The sequence below is a fragment of the Gobio gobio genome (genome assembly GCF_949357685.1).
Source record: "Gobio gobio genome assembly, chromosome: 13".
In the NCBI taxonomy this organism is placed as follows: domain Eukaryota; kingdom Metazoa; phylum Chordata; class Actinopteri; order Cypriniformes; family Gobionidae; genus Gobio; species Gobio gobio.
In genome coordinates this window covers 3,888,755-3,907,827 of record NC_137106.1, presented here as the reverse complement: position 1 = coordinate 3,907,827, position 19,073 = coordinate 3,888,755, and the positions used below count along the sequence as shown (strand labels likewise).

At 41.0% G+C, this 19,073-nt stretch overlaps 2 protein-coding genes across 5 annotated transcripts in view; one reads left to right on the top strand and one right to left on the bottom strand.

Moving 5' to 3' along the window:
- The window catches only part of LOC307136305 (cdc42 effector protein 3), a 9,304-nt gene extending 2,637 nt beyond the window's left edge, over nt 1–6,667 (bottom strand). Inside the window, exons 1-3 of one of the 3 annotated variants that reach the window (XR_013817765.1) lie at nt 6,251–6,540; nt 5,976–6,043; nt 1–393 (exon numbers count right to left, since the gene is read on the bottom strand). The exon at nt 1–393 is cut by the window's left edge and continues 667 nt beyond it. Coding sequence is in view for 2 of the 3 variants with exons in the window: in XM_079833203.1 (XP_079689329.1) it covers nt 4,354–5,361 (1,008 nt within the window). In the remaining variant the exon portion in view is untranslated. Of the gene's footprint in view, nt 394–3,295; nt 6,044–6,250 lie in introns of those variants that run through there. The other 2 variants (XM_079833204.1, XM_079833203.1) reach the window with 2 other exon arrangements.
- Nucleotides 1–19,073, top strand: part of dnajc17 (DnaJ (Hsp40) homolog, subfamily C, member 17) — a 105,092-nt gene that overhangs the window by 70,896 nt on the left and 15,123 nt on the right. The gene's annotated exons all lie outside the window — the stretch shown is intronic.

Below are 19,073 nucleotides of genomic sequence, written 5' to 3'. Positions count from 1 at the left end.
ATTTCTGCCTCTGATTGGCCGGCGTGCGTTCCCAGATCGGGCTGCACCGGCCCGGCTCGTCCGGGTTGATGCGGGGCGGCTTTGGAGGCGGCGCGCACGCGAGGAACAGGTTCTGCTCGCTCTTGGAGCTCTGGAGCAGGAGACTCCGGCCCTCCTTCAGGAACGAGAGGTCGCCGAAGCTTTCCGCGTGTCCGTCGATTCCGATGTGGGAGAGGTGGCGGAAGTCACCTAGAGGGAGGCTGATCATGTTGACCGACATGACCTCCTTTCGCTTTGATAACCTCCTCTGCCATCTTCCAGATGTTGGGTTGCGGTGAAGCGACGTCCTCAGTGGCATCTTGAGCTGTTTCCTCAGCAGTGGGACAACATGTGATGAGCGGTGAAATGCTGATTCTGGAACAGATTACAGGGAAATAGTCATCAGACCTGAGATATTACCAAAGCACTGATCAATGACAGTAAAACATTTTAGGATGTTACAAAGTATTATATTCATAGTAGTGCTGGGAATCGATTAAAGGAACACTCCACTTTTTTTGAAAATAGGCTCATTTTACAAGTCCCCTAGAGTTAAATAGTTGAGTTTTACCGTTTTTGAATCCATTCAGCCGATCTTTGTATCTGGCGGTAGCACTTTTAGCATAGCTTAGCAAACATCATTGATTCTGATCAGTCCATTAGCATCTCATTCAAAAAATGACCAAAGACACTTTCAATATTTTTCCTATTTAAAACTTGACTCTTCTACAGTTACATCGTGTGCTAAGACCAACTGAAAATGAAAAGTTGTGATTTTCTACACCTATATGGCTAGGAACTACTTTCTCATTCCTGCGTAATAGAGGCGGATCTTCGTGGCCGTACCATGGCTGCAGCGGCGCAATGATATTACAGCGCCTGAAAGTAGCCCAGCTAGGTAACTTTCAATGAGACCGGAACTAACTGTGTAGTTGCAGAGAAAGTTTCAGGCTTGCAGCCGACAAATTGTGTTGTGGATTTAGCTGTGATTAGCCATGGTTCTGTGTTGTAAAGGGCTGTGATAGTTAGTCGAAGGTGTAACGACCACCATGTTTCACAGACTACCAACGGATCATTGTGCCGTTGCAGCGATGGTACGGCCGCGAAGATCCGTGACTATTACGCAGGAATGAGAAAGTAGTTCCTAGCCATATAGGTGTAGAAAATAGCAACTTTTCATTTTCAGTTGGTCTTCGCACACGATGTAACTATAGAAGAGTCAAGCTTTAAATAGGAAAAATATTGAAAGTGTCTTTGGTCATTTTTTGAATGAGATGCTAATGGACTGATCAGAATCAATGGTGTATGCTAAGCTATGCTAAAAGTCCTATCGCCAGATACAAAGATCGGCTGAATGGATTCAAAAACGGTAAAACTCAACTATTTAACTCTAGGGGACTTGTAAAATGAGCCTATTTTCAAAAAAAGTGGAGTGTTCCTTTAAAAAAAACAACAACGAATTAATCAAAAAAAAAATCACGATTTATCGCAAGTTTTTAATATTTTAATAATTTCAGTTACTCTCCAAATGAATGTAGAAACAATTTAAAGACAGCATATTTTAAACATGTGTTGTAATGGCATCTTTTTATAGTCATCAGACCTGAGATATTACCAAAGCACTGATCAATGACAGTAAAACATTTTAGGATGTTACAAAAGAATATATTTCAAATAAATGCTGTTCTTTTAGAACGTCCTGAAAAATAACATTTATGACGGTCGTTTTGGTCGATCGGATCACAAGTTGGATGACGCTAAATACTTGGCGTGTAACGGTTGTCGGTAAAAAATATTTAACTGTACCATTGATGGTTCGGCACGCACTTCATCTTAAAGGACAACTCCGGTGAAAAATGAACCTAGGGGTAATTAACACATGGTTAGCGAGTAGATCGTTCTCTGGGATGCGTTTTCATGAAAATCGAATGTAAAGTGTTTTATCTCTAAAAACAGATTAGCTTATAACGCTAAATGGGGCACAGAATAAGTAAAATTACATCGCTAGTTAATACCACTAACAAGGCTCAAAATAGCCTCACACTAACACGGTAGCATAATGAGGGTCCCTACATGCAAACCGAAGCATTGAGAACTGTGTAAGTGTACAAACAGTTTAATAAGAAGATACTTTATAAAGACAGTACATTACGCGTATACAGACAGGAGCCATCTTGGAAAATAGTCTCAACAAGTCGAGCCACGGTTGAATAATCCACCATCTCTTTAGTGTGTATCCTTTGGAAGCACTAGTCTATGTTGCGTTCAGTTTAAAAAAAAAATATTTTTATTTATTTATTTTCTCTGTTGCGTTCAGTGCTTTCTTCCGGAAACAACGGACCATATGAGATTCCAAGTCACAGTTCATCACTTAGCACAGCGTTCGTGGCTCGACTTGTCGAGACTGTTTTCCAAGATGGCTCCTGTCTGTATACGCGTAATGTTCTGTCTTTATAAAGTATCTTCTTATTAAACTGTTTGTACACTTACAAAGTTCTCAATGCTTCGGTTTGCATGTAGGGACCCTCATTATGCTACCGTGTTAGTGTGAGGCTATTTTGAGCCTTGTTAGTGGTTTTAACTAGCGATTTAATTTGACTTATTCTGTGCCCCATATACTAGCGTTAAAAGCTAATCTGTTCTTAGAGATAAAACTCTTTACATTCGATTTTCATGAAAACGCATCCCAGAGCACCATCTACTCGTTAATCATGTGTTAATTACCCCTAGGTTCATTTTTCACCAGAGTTGTCCTTTAACATATAACATATCTAATCCTGTTTACATAAAGTAGCAAATCCAGGATGAGCGTCGAAGAACCAAACAATCCAAGATCATGCCAAATCGACTGAGTTAGCGACGTATGAAGAACGGACCCCAGGTGTCTCCGATCGACCAAAACACATCTTAATACCAGGTGTAAACAGGGCCTCTATCACACCAACATACACATCCAAAATGGTGTCCCACATCAGATATGTTCCGATTGGCTGTTGTTGTCTTGTGTTGCATGACGTTTTCAATTTCATTGTGGACTTTGACTTTGCTAGCAACTTCACATGGCAACTGTTTGAGAGACCAGACAAAGCTGCGCATTGGTGTAGGATTTCTCCTTACATAGACGTTCCTCTTTTTAATTATAGCCTTAGTCTTTCTACTACCAAAGCAAATAGCACATTTGACTATATTTAAATCCATTTCCCCTGACAATCAGCTCAAGGAACTACTAACTAGAAAACCCAGTTGCTTTATTTTCATTCTTTGTTTTTTATTTCTTGACTTGATAAATGTATGTATATGTATGATCCAGCACATGTCCCATAACAGTCACTGATATATCTGTTTGTTTTTTTCTGTTTTCTTCCAGCTTGTTACACATTAACAGTCGATATTGCGACATCTTCACAGCCGCTGGCATGTCTCGCCCCCGCTCACTATAAATGACGTGGGAGCGTTAATGAAATCACATTTACTCATATTTTAATTGCACAAAAACATTCTGGCTTCATGTGTAACTGCTGAGCTGCTTACTCACAGCGCTCGCGACTCCGTACAGGTTAAATTAGTTTATAATGAAGAGTAATAAATCCCATTTGTTGTGATAATGCACATAGGAAGCATTTTACTCTAGTTGGCATTCACGGCCCTGTTTTGCGGTTTACAGTTCGCACATTAGATCAGCTTTCGTGACTCGCAACACTCACTCTTTAAATTTGTATGGCACTACAGAAAACATGTTTTGTTGGCCAATAAAGGTTTTATCAGCACTTTAGTAGCAGCGGGAGACGGCGAGCGCGGACATAACGGCATACCTTCTCAAACATGCAACGAGAGGGAGGGAGGATACAAGTCCATTGTTTTTAGAGGAAATGCGTGATTATGAAGGTTTAAACTAATTAATCCATTCCTTTCTTTCTCAGAGCACCTCATTGGGTGAAAAAACGCTCTTCCCCAACAAAGATAGTTCCAAGATTCATAATAATAGTGTAGGAGCACTGCAATGCTCAAAATAATTAATTGGTTTGAGTAGGGTGAACTTAAATTAATCAAATTAAGTTTTATGAGTATTTAGAACTTTCTTTTGAGTTAATCTGAATTGTTTTCATTGCTTTGACCCGTCGAGGCATGGACTCCACTAGAGGTGGGGACTTGTTTGTTCAGCACATCCCACAGATGCTCGATTGGATTGAGATATGGGGAATTTGGAGGCCGAGTCAACGCCTCAAACCATTCCTGAAGCATTTGTGCTTTGCGGCGGCGCATTATCTGCTGAAAGAGCCACAGCCACCAGGGAATACCGTCTCCATGAGAGGCTGGACATGGGCTCAACAATGCTTAGGTAGTTGGGACGTGTCTAAGTAACATCCACATGATGGAGGACCCAAGGTTTCCCAGCAGAACATTGCCCAAAGCATCACTGCCTCCGCTGCCACACCTTCTTCCCATAATGCACCTGGTGCCATGTGTTCCCCAGGTAAGCCACACACACCCGGCCATCCACGAGATGTAGAAGAACACGTGATCATCAGACCAGGCCGCCTTCTTCCATTGCTCCGGGGTCCAGTTCTGATGCTCACGGGCCACTGTGGTGCTCTGGGCAGGGTCAGGGGTCAGCATGGGCAGGTCAGCGGCTGTTCCGCCCCATACACAACAAACTGAGATTCTCTGTGTATTCTGACACCTTTCTATCAGAACCAGCATTAACTTCTTGAGCAGTTTGAGCTCCAGTAGCTCGTCTGTTTGATCGGACCACACGGGCATCAATGAGCCTCGGCCGCCCATGACCCTGTGGCCGGTTCTCCACTGGTCCTCCATGACCCTGTGGCCGGTTCTCCACTGGTCCTTCATGACCCTGTGGCCGGTTCTCCACTGGTCCTTCATGACCCTGTGGCCGGTTCTCCACTGGTCCTCCATGACCCTGTGGCCGGTTCTCCACTGGTCCTTCATGACCCTGTGGCCGGTTCTCCACTGGTCCTCCATGACCCTGTGGCCGGTTCTCCACTGGTCCTTCATGACCCTGTGGCCGGTTCTCCACTGGTCCTTCATGACCCTGTGGCCGGTTCTCCACTGGTCCTTCATGACCCTGTGGCCGGTTCTCCACTGGTCCTTCATGACCCTGTGGCCGGTTCTCCACTGGTCCTTCATGACCCTGTGGCCGGTTCTCCACTGGTCCTCCATGACCCTGTGGCCGGTTCTCCACTGGTCCTCCATGACCCTGTGGCCGGTTCTCCACTGGTCCTCCATGACCCTGTGGCCGGTTCTCCACTGGTCCTCCATGACCCTGTGGCCGGTTCTCCACTGGTCCTCCATGACCCTGTGGCCGGTTCTCCACTGGTCCTTCATGACCCTGTGGTCGGTTCTCCACTGGTCCTTCCTCTGAGTACTTTTGATAGAGACTGACCACTGCAGACCGGGAACACCCCACAAGAGCTGCAGTTTTGGAGATGCTCTGACCCAGTCGTCTAGCCGTCACAATCTGGCCCAAACTCACTCAAATCCTTACTCTTGCCCATTTTTCCTGCTTCTAACACTTCAACTCTGAGGACAAAATGTTCACTTGCTGCCTAATATATCCCACCCACTAACAGAGATGAAGAGAGAATCAGTGTTATTCACGTCACCGGATCGGTGTATGGAAGCGCTTACAATTGCATTGATACACCATTATCAGCTGTATTTCTTTTTGTCAGACAGTTTATGGTTCACACAAAGGGCAAGAGAATCTTTTGTTATGCTTTTAGGGATGACATGATGATAATTCACTGTATTCCAAGTGTATAAATACATCAATTGATCGCATAAACATTGATTTAATCAAGGGGGGAGTGATAATTTATAAGAAAAGTCGATTTCTGGGCAACATTTTCCTTTTTATGTAAACATCCAACCATTCAGAATCAGTAAACATCAAATCAATCGCTCTGGCCGGTGTTTAAAAGCTTGATTGCGACACGTACCTGGAAAGGTGCGCAGGTCTTCACACCCACGTCTGAGCGTCTGAAGACAGCCAACCTCAGAGGAGTTTCTGTTAACATGACCAGACTTGTTAGGCTATAAAACAGGTCGCACACACAGTTTTGGTGGATTTCCAGCCTCAAAACCCTAATAAATCATCACGTGTTATTGATATTAATGTCATATTACAGTACCGTCGTGTGTAAACGTTCCAGACTTATGCCAAATCAAAGGCACATCATGATGTGGAACTGAAATAGTGAGTAATTCCTCTTACCGTAAAACTCTTTCCTTCAAAGATGTTTGTGGGGTAGCCTTGATTTTAAGATCTCCTGCTGTACGGAGTCCTTCGTGGATCCCGAGTGTTAAAGTCCAGAGATTGGGCTGGATAAGACTGGCGTTGATAAAGCCGCGTCTCCACCCTCCTCTCAACTACACCTCTCCGTTTGTTTGGTCTGCGCTGATGTCACACCTGCCGACGTAACTTTAGTGCTTCAGAGGAAGTTCACCTGAGCGGCGTGTGGGAGTCCTCATCACGTTCCTGGGAAAGCTGGGACAGTTTCTGTCACTTACTTTCTGGCTTCACGGATTACTAATCTCTCTGTCATTGTGTCTGGTTTCCTGTTGGCTTTAGTAAAGCGGCACGTCGGGCTCTGGCTCTGGGACGTGTGTGTACAGGAGTGTATGTTGACATGTAGCAATTCCTGCTTGCATTCCCATGACCGTTCACACATCCAGGCCTGAATGCAACACGCTTCTCTTATCTCCAGTCAAGTCGAGGCAGGACTTGTTGTTGTTGTTTTTCCAGGAGAATCGTAGTTTATCCGGGGACTTCAGTGCAGGTCTGAGATGAAGAGCTTCCTGTACTAGTTATTCTGGCTCAGAGTGATCGCCTGACCGACCTGTAAAATCACCTTGTTTTTGCTTACATGGCTTTTATTGGCAGGGAAATCTGAAATATATAACACTTGTGTCAAAATATGCAGGTGTGCTTTAGGATGTTTTGTTAACTTACCACTGATTTCTCAAAACCTATAACCCTGTGTTATTATTTTCAGAAAAAACCAACGGACGCGCTTTATCATAACATGTAGAAATATGAATGTTGCCATATGACAGCGCTGCACCACAATGGAATTGCACTCATGCATTTATATTAGGGGTGTAACGATTCGTTTTAACAACGATTCGATTCGTATCACGATTTGAGGTTGTCGATACGATTCAAGGACGATGTTGGTTCATTTAGAACGATACGATCCGAAACGATTCAGTGACTTGAAATCGATTCAGTAACTTTTTAGCCAAAAATTGTGTGACTGAAATAAATATCTGGATACATGTCAGTGCAGGTGAAGTTTCCTAGATTCCTGTTGTTTCTTGTAAGGGAATCCGGTATGTCAATTAATTATGGATATAAACAAACAAGTAAACAACAATTAGTGGAAAATGCATTCAAATTTTATTTGAATAAAGTGCAACCAACAGTTTATGTTGAATTAACAGGAAGTTAACCTTTTCTGCTCTCATTTTCAATATTCAATACATTTTCAATAAAAGCACAGTAAGTGCAACCAACATTTCAACAGTAGGTTAACCTGCTACTTCTGCTTTTGTTTTCCAACATAAAAATATTACAATATTAATATCAAAAATAAAGTGCAACTAACTTCTCTTCAGGTTTAATTAAAAGTAGGTTTACCTGCTACTTTTGCTGTTGTTTTACAACATTAAAATAATACAAATACAATATTAATATCAAAAATAAAGTGCAACCAACATTTCTTCAGGTTGAATAAACTGGCTGAACCTGCTACTACTCTCAGTTTAATAAACAAACAATATTTAACAAAAGATAAAATGTAACCAACTACTCTTCAATGACTCTACAGATTTCTTTTTCAAAAATATCAACATGATCTGACCGCAGAACACTTCTCTGTGCGTTCACTATGTCGCCAGTAGGACTAAAAACTCGCTCGGCTGGCACACTGGTGTCAGGAATGCACAGGTAACATTTAGCAAGGGTTGAAAGTACAGGTAACGTTAGCTCTTTCTCCTGGTGGCTTGATAATTTCTCGCTGGTTGGCTTCTCCTCTGCCATCCGCCATGCTATATGTTTTGTTTTCTTTGCGCTGCTGCCGGTGCGTGCGTTGCGATGATGTCACAGATAGGCAGACTGAATCGAGTAACGTTTAACGGCGTTATCATTAAAAGTGCTAAGAAAAAACATCCATATAAAGTCTGACGTGCTTAAATCCAATGCGTTATTTCCTATGATCGATACAATCGATTGATTACCTTTTAAAACGATGTTAGAACGATTTATGTCGTCCGGAAGGCCAACTTGCCGAGCACAGATCGATGTAGTTAGATCATAGGAAAATAAATCGATACATCGATGTAGTAGATGAATCGTTACACCCCTAATTTATATATATAAATTTATATATATTCATCCCTCCACGCATCCATCCACCATCCCTCCATCCACCTCTCCATCCATTCACAATCCATCCACCATTCCTCCATGCATCCATCCACCATCCCTCCATGCATCCATCCATCCATCCATCCATCCACCATCCCTCCATGCATCCATCCATCCATTTATCCACCATTCCTCCATGCATCCATCCACCATCCCTCTATGCATCCATCCATCCATCCATTCATCCACCATTCCTCCACACATCCATCCACCGTCCCTCCATGCATCCATCCATCCACCATCCCTCCATTCCTCCACACATCCATCCACCATCCCTCCATGTATCCATCCTTCCACGTCCCTCCATCTATCCACCATCCTTCCATGCATCCATTCATCCATCCCTCCATCCATCCATGCATCCCTCCTTCCTTCCACGTCCCTCCATCTATCCACCATCCTTCCATGCATCTATTCATCCATCCATCCCTCCATCCATCCATGCATCCCTCCTTCCATCCTTCCATCCCTCCATGCATCCATCCCTCCATCCATCCTTCCATCCATGCATCCCTCCATCCCCATTCATCCATGCATCCATCCAACATCCCTCCACGCATCCATCCACCATCCATCCTTCCACCAATCCATCCATGCATTCTTCCGTCCACTTATCCCACCATACATCCATTATTTATCTATCTATCCATCCATCATCCATCCATTATCCCTCCATGCATCCATCATCCATCCATCCATTATCCCTCCACGTATCCATCCACCATCCATCCTTCCACCAATCCATCCATGCATTCCTCCATCCATTTATCCCACCATACATCCATCATTTATCTATCTATCCATCCACCATCCCTCCATGCATCCATCCATCCACCATCCCTCCATCTATCTACCATGCATCCATCCATCCATCCACTATCCCTCCATGCATCCATCCATCCCCCATTCATCCATGCATCCATCCACCATCCCTCCACGCATCCATCCACCATCCATCCTTCCACCAATCCATCCATGCATTCCTCCATCCATTTATCCCACCATACATCCATCATTTATCTATCTATCCATCCACCATCCCTCCATGCATCCATCCATCCACCATCCCTCCATCTATCTACCATGCATCCATCCATCCATCCACTATCCCTCCATGCATCCATCCATCCCCCATTCATCCATGCATCCATCCACCATCCCTCCACGCATCCATCCACCATCCATCCTTCCACCAATCCATCCATGCATTCCTCCATCCATTTATCCCACCATACATCCATCATTTATCTATCTATCCATCCATCCATCCATTATCCCTCCATGCATCATCAATCCCCATATACTGATTGGCTTCATCACTCTGTCTCCTCAGCTGGTGTGTGGTGGGCGTTCTGGTGCAATATGGTTGATGTATAGCGCTTTGATTACACGGAAAAGCGCTATATAAATGTAACAAATTATCTTTTTATTTATTTATTTTTTATATTTATATATAAATGTAAATATAATTTAATAATAATAATTTGTTACATTTATACTCGCGCACTACCGCTTACAATGCCGGTCTCCTAACGGGGGATATGAGGGAGTACAAAGCTTCATGTTACGCCCTCCGGCGCGCCGTTAAAGCCGCAAAACTCCGATATAAAGACCGAGTGGAATCTCATTTCCAACTCAACGACTCCCGGCGGATGTGGCAGGGACTGAGGACCATCTGTGCTTTTGGAACTAAATCCTATGCAGAGGTGAGAGCTGATCCGTTGCTGGTGAACGAGCTAAACTCTTTCTACGCTCGCTTTGATGGTAATCGCGGCAGCGCGACTCCGGCGAGTGACGCGTCAGAGAGAGTCCCTCAGAGCAGCAACAGTCACGTGATCTCTGTCTCGGAGGACGAGGTTCGGAGGGCACTCAAACGTGTGGATGTCAGGAAAGCTGCTGGGCCGGATGGTATTTCAGGTCGTGTTCTGCGGTCCTGTGCTGATCAGCTCGCAGGGCTCTTTACATCCATATTCAACGAGTCCCTTGCTACATCTGTTGTCCCCACCTCCTTCAAACGATCCTCCATCATCCCTGTACCTAAGATCAGTAAACCCTCTTGCCTAAATGACTATCGTCCAGTGGCTCTCACATCTTTAGTCATGAAGGTCTTTGAGAGACTTATTAAAAACAACATTTGCTCCTCCATTCCTGACACTTTGGACCCTCTTCAGTTTGCCTATCGTCCCAATAGATCGACTGAAGATGCCATCTCTCACGTCCTTCACTCCTGCCTCACTCACATCGACAGCAAAAGTGGGAACTATGTCAGGCTGCTATTTATTGACTATAGCTCAGCCTTTAACACCATAGTTCCCATTAAGCTAACACACAAACTCCTGGATCTAGGCCTGAATTCTTCTCTCTGCCTCTGGATTGAAGATTTCCTCACTGGCAGACCCCAGGCGGTGAGAGTAGGCCAGTTCACCTCCACCTCCATCACCCTGAGTGTTGGAGCTCCACAGGGCTGTGTGCTGAGTCCCCTGCTCTACTCTCTCTACACCCATGACTGTTTGTCCACACACCGCTCCACCTCTATCATCAAGTTTGCTGATGATACTGTTGTCCTGGGTCTCATCTCCAACAACAATGAGACGGCATACTTGGACGAAGTGGAGCAACTGACATCATGGTGCCAGGACAACTGTCTCTCTCTGAATGTTAACAAGACCAAAGAACTGATTGTGGACTTCAGGAAGAGACAGCATCGGTCATACTCCCCTCTCATGATCAGCGGGACACCGGTAGAGAGAGTGAGCAGCTTCAAATACCTGGGTGTGAACATCTCCGAGGATCTGACCTGGACTACACACATCCAGACACAGGTGAAAAAAGCCAGGCAAAGACTGTACCACCTGCGCCAGCTGAGGAAATTCAGGGTTTCACCAGCCATCCTGAAAACTTTCTATCGAGGGGCGATAGAAAGTGTCCTGACTCAGTGCATCACAGCGTGGTACGGGAACAGCACCAGTCACGACTGCAAAGCCCTGCAAAGAGTGGTGCGCTTATCCGAGCGCATCTCAGGCTCAGCTCTCCCGTCTCTGCAGGACATCTACACCAAACGCTGCAGAGGTAGAGCTACTAAAATCATCAGAGACATTAATCACCCTGCAAACTCTCACTTCACCCTGCTGCCATCTGGTAAGCGCTTCCGTAGCCTGATGGCAAAGACTGAAAGACTCAGGAGGAGTTTCTTCCCCCAGGCCATCAGACTCCTGAACTCAGTCACGTGACTTCACTTCACCCCGCACACGCATAAACATCCAGTTTAAACATTAACATCCACATACTGCCATTGCACTGCACTTTACGTTCCTATTGTTACTGTGTAACAACCTGTAATAACCTGTTTGCACATCATACTCCTGTTTGCACATTATACTCCATTTGCAATTATACCTATTGCATGCACATCATACTTCTCTATATATAAATATATATATATATTTTATGTTAACCACTTATTTTTAAGTCTACAGTTTCTCACTTATCATATCCACTTATTTTATATTTTATATTTTTATTTTATTTTTTTATTTTTATCTTATTTCCTATTTTTATCTTACTTGATTTATTTATAACTCTACTTATGTTAATACTTTTTATTCTAATTTTATTCTATTTCTATTTTAATTTCCCCTTGTGTTCTTGTAACTGTTATTTGCACTGTCCATGGAGCGGACCTGTTTACATTTCACTGCCAGTTGTATATTGTGTATATAACTGTGTATGTGACAAATAAAACTCTTGAATCTTGAATCTTGAATCTTGAATCTTGAATATTGCGCTTTTCACCAAACACCAATTCATTTATTTATTAAATTTTGTGTATTTATTTACATTTTAAATGTATTTGGTTTTTTTGTTGTGCTATTTAATGTCAAAACATCAAATGGATAGATTTTCCCACTAATACAACATGTCATACAGGGCTAATATCTGAAGTATTTATACTAAGATCCTCAGATCCTCAGTAAATCCAGTAAGTAGTTGTTCCTCATTAGCAGCCGGTTTTCCAGCAGACAGATAAAACCTGTCCACCCTGTCTGCTTGTGTAACTCATCTCTAGGTTATTTCCAAACGTCACAGATTCCGACCACCAGAAAACCGTGTGTTACACTTACTGGGACAGACCAGCTCTGATGCACGGCCCTAAAAAGTTTAGGACGGATGGATTATAGAAATACTCATGCTTGTTTCCTAAAGTTATATTTTGTTTCTTCATTGCCTTGAACAGAGCAAAATGTTTCCTTCCAAACAACATAAAAAGGTCATCAAATGTTCCTTCTGCCTGCTGGGATCCCAGATGGACGGCAGTTTTGTCAATAGCTGGGTTTTCTCCATGCTTGCTTTCCGTCAGACTCCTTTCAAACACGTCCAATAAACAAAGGGCCGCCCTTCATTCATCTGCTTCAAAGAAACAGGTCTTCCTCCACACATGCGATCATTCACATAAACCAAACATCAGCTCTTCATCACAACGTTTATCCAGTGCTGGAACTGTGAATTTCAACAGCTCTCATTCCTCTCCGACGAGAAACGCTTTCATCAGGACGGCTGTCCCTGTCCGGGGCCAAACAGCCACACCAAACTTTCACAATCTTCCCGGAGTTTGCTTGATTGCTTTGGCCTTATTGTGGAGAGGCAGAGATCCAGACTCTGGTTTCTGCGGTTGTGTTTTGTACAGACTTGTTCTTGTACCCTCATGTTTTTGGGCAGATGCTTCCTGTAAGAGCTCTTTCTGTGGCTTTCGTCTAATTATTGCTGGGTTCAGGGGACCAACACAATTTTAGGTCATAATGTTATGCCTGATCAGTGTGTGTATATGTATGGAACGGCATGTATGCAACTCTACACTCACCTAAATGATTATTAGGAACACCTGTTCAATTTCTCATTAATGCAAGTATCTAATCAACCAATCACATGGCAGTTGCTTCAATGCATTTAGGGGTGTGGTCCTGGTCAAGACAATCTCCTGAACTCCACACTGAATGTCGGAATGGGAAAGAAAGGAGATTTAAGCAATTTTGAGCGTGGCATGGTTGTTGGTGCCAGACGGGCCGGTCTGAGTATTTCACAATCTGCTCAGTTACTGGGATTTTCACGCACAACCATTTCTAGGGTTTTCAAAGAATGGTGTGAAAAGGGAAAAACATCCAGTATGCGGCAGTCCTGTGGGAGAAAATGCCTTGTTGATGCTAGAGGTCAGAGGAGAATGGGCGACTGATTCAAGCTGATAGAAGAGCAACTTTGACTGAAATAACCACTCGTTACAACCGAGGTCTGCAGCAAAGCATTTGTGAAGCCACAACACACACAACCTTGAGGCGGATGGGCTACAACAGCAGAAGACCCCACCGGGTACCACTCATCTCCACTACAAATAGAGAAAAAGAGGCGACAATTTGCACAAGCTCACCAAAATTGGACAGTTGAAGACTGGAAAAATGTTGCCTGGTCTGATGAGTCTGGATTTCTGTTGAGACATTCAGATGGTAGAGTCAGAATTTGGCGTAAACAGAATGAGAACATGGATCCATCATGCCTTGTTACCACTGTGCAGGCTGGTGGTGGTGGTGTAATGGTGTGGGGGATGTTTTCTTGGCAAACTTTAGGCCCCTTAATGCCAATTGGGCATCGTTTAAATACCTGAGCATTGGTTCTGACCATGTCCATCCCTTTATGAGCACCATGTCCCCATCCTCTGATGGCTACTTCCAGCAGGATAATGCACCGTCACAAAGCTCCAATCATTTCAAATTGTTTTCTTGAACATGACAATGAGTTCACTGGACTAAAATGGCCCCCACAGTCTCCAGATCTCAACCCAATAGAGCATCTTTGGGATGTGGTGGAACGGGAGCTTCGTGCCCTGGATGTGCATCCCACAAATCTCCATCAACTGCAAGATGCTCTCCTATCAATATGGGCCAACATTTCTAAAGAATGCTTTCAGCACCTTGTTGAATCAATGCCACGTAGAATTAAGGCAGTTCTGAAGGCGAAAGGGGGTCAAAAAGTATTAGTGTGTGTTCCTAATAATCCTTTAGGTGAGTGTATATAAGAACAATAATATAATTCGTATTGCGTGCTAGTCGGTTTACGTCTGTCCTGGCGCCACATGATATTATGCGATTATTAAATCAAGGAATTTGTGTTTGTGTTTTGTTGGCGAGTTTTAAAGCAATATCTGGTGCCAGCTTTACTGTACTGTATGTGTTTTAATGGATAATCCTGGGTGTGTGTTTCATTCCTCAGGTTCTAGTGCTCAGATCAGCTGCTCCGCTAATGAGGCTTCGCTGGGATTATATATGGCATAGTGAATATTTAAAAACATCTGTTCTGTAGCTGTTGGCACTTGGACATTGGCATGATTTGGAGTTATCGCAGCTCTAGAGGTTGAACGCACCCAAACTCGTTCAGTTAAATGTTGTCATGTTTATTGAGCACTGGGGTTGACACTTACGCATTTGCTGTTTGTAAAAGCCGGTTTTAAACGCTGTTGTCTTTCCATTTTGTGAAGCATAAAAGCTCCATGTCGTGTTCAGCAACACCCTTCATGTGGTCAGACGGCTTTATTCTCTTTAGTTGTTGGTCTGTATTGTGTGTCCAGGTGTTCTGGCTGAGCTTTTATTCTTAAACACTGATCAGGAAGTTGCTTTAAAGTCACACAAACCGTGGAGAATCTTTTGTGCCACATTATTATATTTACCATATCTTTTTTCCGTGATTTTTAATAATAATTTGAAATAATAATTTGAAAATAGTCCTGCAATATTTATTCGCTAATTCATATTTGTACTATTATTTTTGCTTATTTTTATTTTTATATTTTATACTCTATATATGTATTTTTTATTCATTTATTTATTTCATATTTTATTTATTTTATATTTAATATTTTCTGTACCATTTTTAATCACCTTTATAACTTAAATAGTCCTGCAATATTCATTTATTTATTTTTATTTTATATATATTTTATTTTACAATACTTAAAAGTTATTTTGTGCCACATGACTTTTTAGTATTTTATTTACTATTTCTTTTTCCAAAATGTTTAATCACCTTGTAACTTTTTTGAAATTTGCTTAAATAGTCCTGCAATATTTATTTTACTTATTTTTATTTTCATACTATATTTTTATTTATCTATTTAATGAGTTATTTTTCATTTATTTATACTATGTTTTTATTTACTCCATATTTTATTTTACAATACAATTTTTTTGTATTTTCTTTACTATTTATTTTCCTATAATTTTTAATCACTCTTTACCTTTTTTTAAATTCATTTAAATAGTCCTGTAATATTTATTTATTAATTAATTTAAATAGTCCTGTAATATTTATTTATTTATTTATTCATTTAAATAGTCCTGTAATATTTATTTATTTACTTATTTGTTTATTTATTTATTTATTCATTCATTTAAATAGTCCTGTAATATTTATTTATTTACTTATTTATTTATTTGTGTATTTATTTATTTATTTATTTATTCATTTAAATAGTCCTGCAATATTTATTTATTTATAATATTTTTAATCTTTTTATCTATTCTATATTTTATTTTACAATACTTGGAAGTTATTTTGTGGCACACATTTTTTTTTTTATTACAATTTTTTTCCCCACAATTTTTAATAAGTCAATATTCATTTATTTAGCTATTTATTTATTTAGCTATGCAATATTTAATTTTTTATTTATTTATACTTTGTTTTATTTTTGTATTTTATACAAATTAAAAATTAAAATGTATACAATTATATTTGATTTAATTTACATGCAGTTCCTCACATAATATGAAGTCATAATCTTTTCTAAACTACTTTTGTCTTTACCAGAAAATTATTGGAAAAAATATAGCAGCGTTTGAGACACTCGAGTGGAGATAAACACACCTTTATGTCTTTTAATCTATCTTTAATCTGACTGGTGCTTCAAATAGTTTCTCCGTTCAGCCTGAGCTATTATCTCTGTTCTCATTGGCTCTGTCTCTGTGTAGGTGTTGATTGGGTGATGAGTCTCACACTGATCTCTAGTTAAGCGTCTGACACACATTTATCCAGATATGGCCCAGGATCAGATATGGCTCGGGGTTTTCAGCACTCGCACCTGAACGCGCTTGAGAATAGCCATGCGTCCAGAGATCTGAGCGAGGGTGAAGAGCAGAGATTCTTCTCAACATCCTCCCGTTATCTATAGCCTTCACTCTTAAGTGTGTGTTTATCTGGCCGTGGGGAGTAAATCAACCTGACGTCTGCCGAATGTGAGCGCTGTGTCTGTCTGAAGATGCTCAGTTCATCACATTCAGATACTTTAAAGGTGCAGTGTGTAAGTTTTAGTGGCATCTAGTGGTGAGGTTGTGAATTGCAACCGCTCACCCCTCCCTTTCTTACGGTGGCCAACACAGGACAAATATTTTGTCGTATGAGACAGGAGAGAGTGACTAGCACTCTGTAGAGAAGTTTGTCCCTTTAGGGCTACTGTAGAAACCTGGCAGCACAAAATGGCGGCTTCACTGTAAGGGTGTTTGTAGATAGAAACGGCTCATTCTACGGTAATAAAAACATAACGGTTCATTATGTAAGTTCTTTATACTCCACTGAAAGCATAGTTATGTATATTATATTGCATTTCTGTCAATAGATCCTCATAAATATCACTAATCAATGACTGAAAATCGTTAACTCATAAATTCATCAACTATGCCTTCAGAAACGTCCTGTCTCGTTCTACATGTTGTCTCTTCTTCTGGAGTCTCTCCATTATTGTCCGACTCCGGTTTGATCATAAAAGGCTAAACAGTTGAAGTGTGTGTGTGCGTGAGGTAATCGGAGCTGCTAACATCAGCTCTTGAAGCTCCGCCCTCTTCCAGAAAGGGGGCGGGGAGCACCAGCTCATTTGCATTTAAAGGGACACACACAAAAACGGTGCATTTTTGCCCACCCTTAAACAGTGACAATTTTAACATGCTATAAAGAGGATCTGTGGGGTATTTTGAGCTGAAACTTCACATACACACTCTGGGGACACCAGAGACTTATTTGAACCCTTTAATGCCTGTCCCTAAATACCAGTGTAATTTTGTAGTCGATCTAAGAGTATTTTATGATCTATAATGTCGAATGTAGCACTAAGATCAAGTAAAACTAGTTTTGAGATACAGCGTTGGTCAGAAGATAGAAGTAATTTGTTTGTAATTTTAACAAGCACAGTTTCTGTGCTATGATCGACTGAATCCAGACTGAAATGTTTCATAGATATCATTTTTTTCCCCAGGAGGGAACACAATTGAGCGAACACAACAAAATGACATAATACCCTAATAATATTATTCAAACTTAAAGTCAGGGGTGGCGCTAGAGAATATTGAACACAGGTGCTGAGATCATTGACAGGTGGAGCTGCGCAATTATATATATATAAATATGAGCAAAACTCTATTTTTAACATTATATTATTTTATTTATCACAATTACATTTTTAATTGTATTAAATTGAACAAGCACAATTAATTATTCAATCAAATATTCTTTAAGATATTGCATAGGCCTATTCATTGAACAAAATTTCAGTCAAGGACAGTATGCCATTAAACAGCACCCATAGCACCTGGGAAATATCAGTATTCACCAAATTGGGGACAATAATCATTTACAGTCTCAAATCAGGACAATGCAACGGTTGTTGTGATTGACGGAAAATGCATCAATAGCCGCGTTTCCATTAGGCCTACAGATTTGCGATATTTTCTAAATGTCGAAACAAAAATATTGCGAAATGATGCCATTTCCGTTAACTGATGTTATGCGACTAAAACGTTTTTTTTTCCTCTCATGATAAGTCATTCCAAAAATTATGCCACGTGTGTTGTTAGGTTTATGTATATCCCAGCCACCGCACTAGACATTATTATTAATGGAAGGAGACATAGGTGTGTTATTCGTTAACGAAGCATTCGTTAAAATTAAGAGCGCGAAATGTTTGAATTTGTTTTTTTTTTTCTTTAATAATTTCGTTATTTTGGCTTGAAATTTCGTTTGTTGGAAATATGAACTGAATTTAGAAATTCTTTTGAAATCAAAAACTTTACGTTTAATAAACAAAATTGCATTTGGAGTGGAGTGCAATATAATCTGTTCCCTGAATCCACTGCCTTTGTTGTTATTGTGAGTGTACACAAATAAAAGTAGACCGTTTATAATTATGTCTTGCACGTATCTGTATGGCTAAAAATGACGGAGTATTGTGAGTTGTTTCCGTTTTCATAAAGGAAAAAATCCATCAGAACGCGCCGACGCCTTCATCGGACAAAATGTATCCTATTTAGTTTCGTGGTTAGGCTATGTTTAAATATTGGCCGATAATATTAGGCCTATTTTTTTTATTTCATATGTTGATTATGAAAGAGAAACTTCTATGCACACCTTGGCAATAGAATCGCCATTGGCTAGTACATTTTTTATTTTAGTCGCCAGACTGATATACTTTATTATATTATTATACTTTAATACTTATATGTAGTATAAAAACATGGAAGTGTGACAAAGGCACATAGGCTATATAAATTCTCTAATGTGGATAAAGGATTTTGTACAC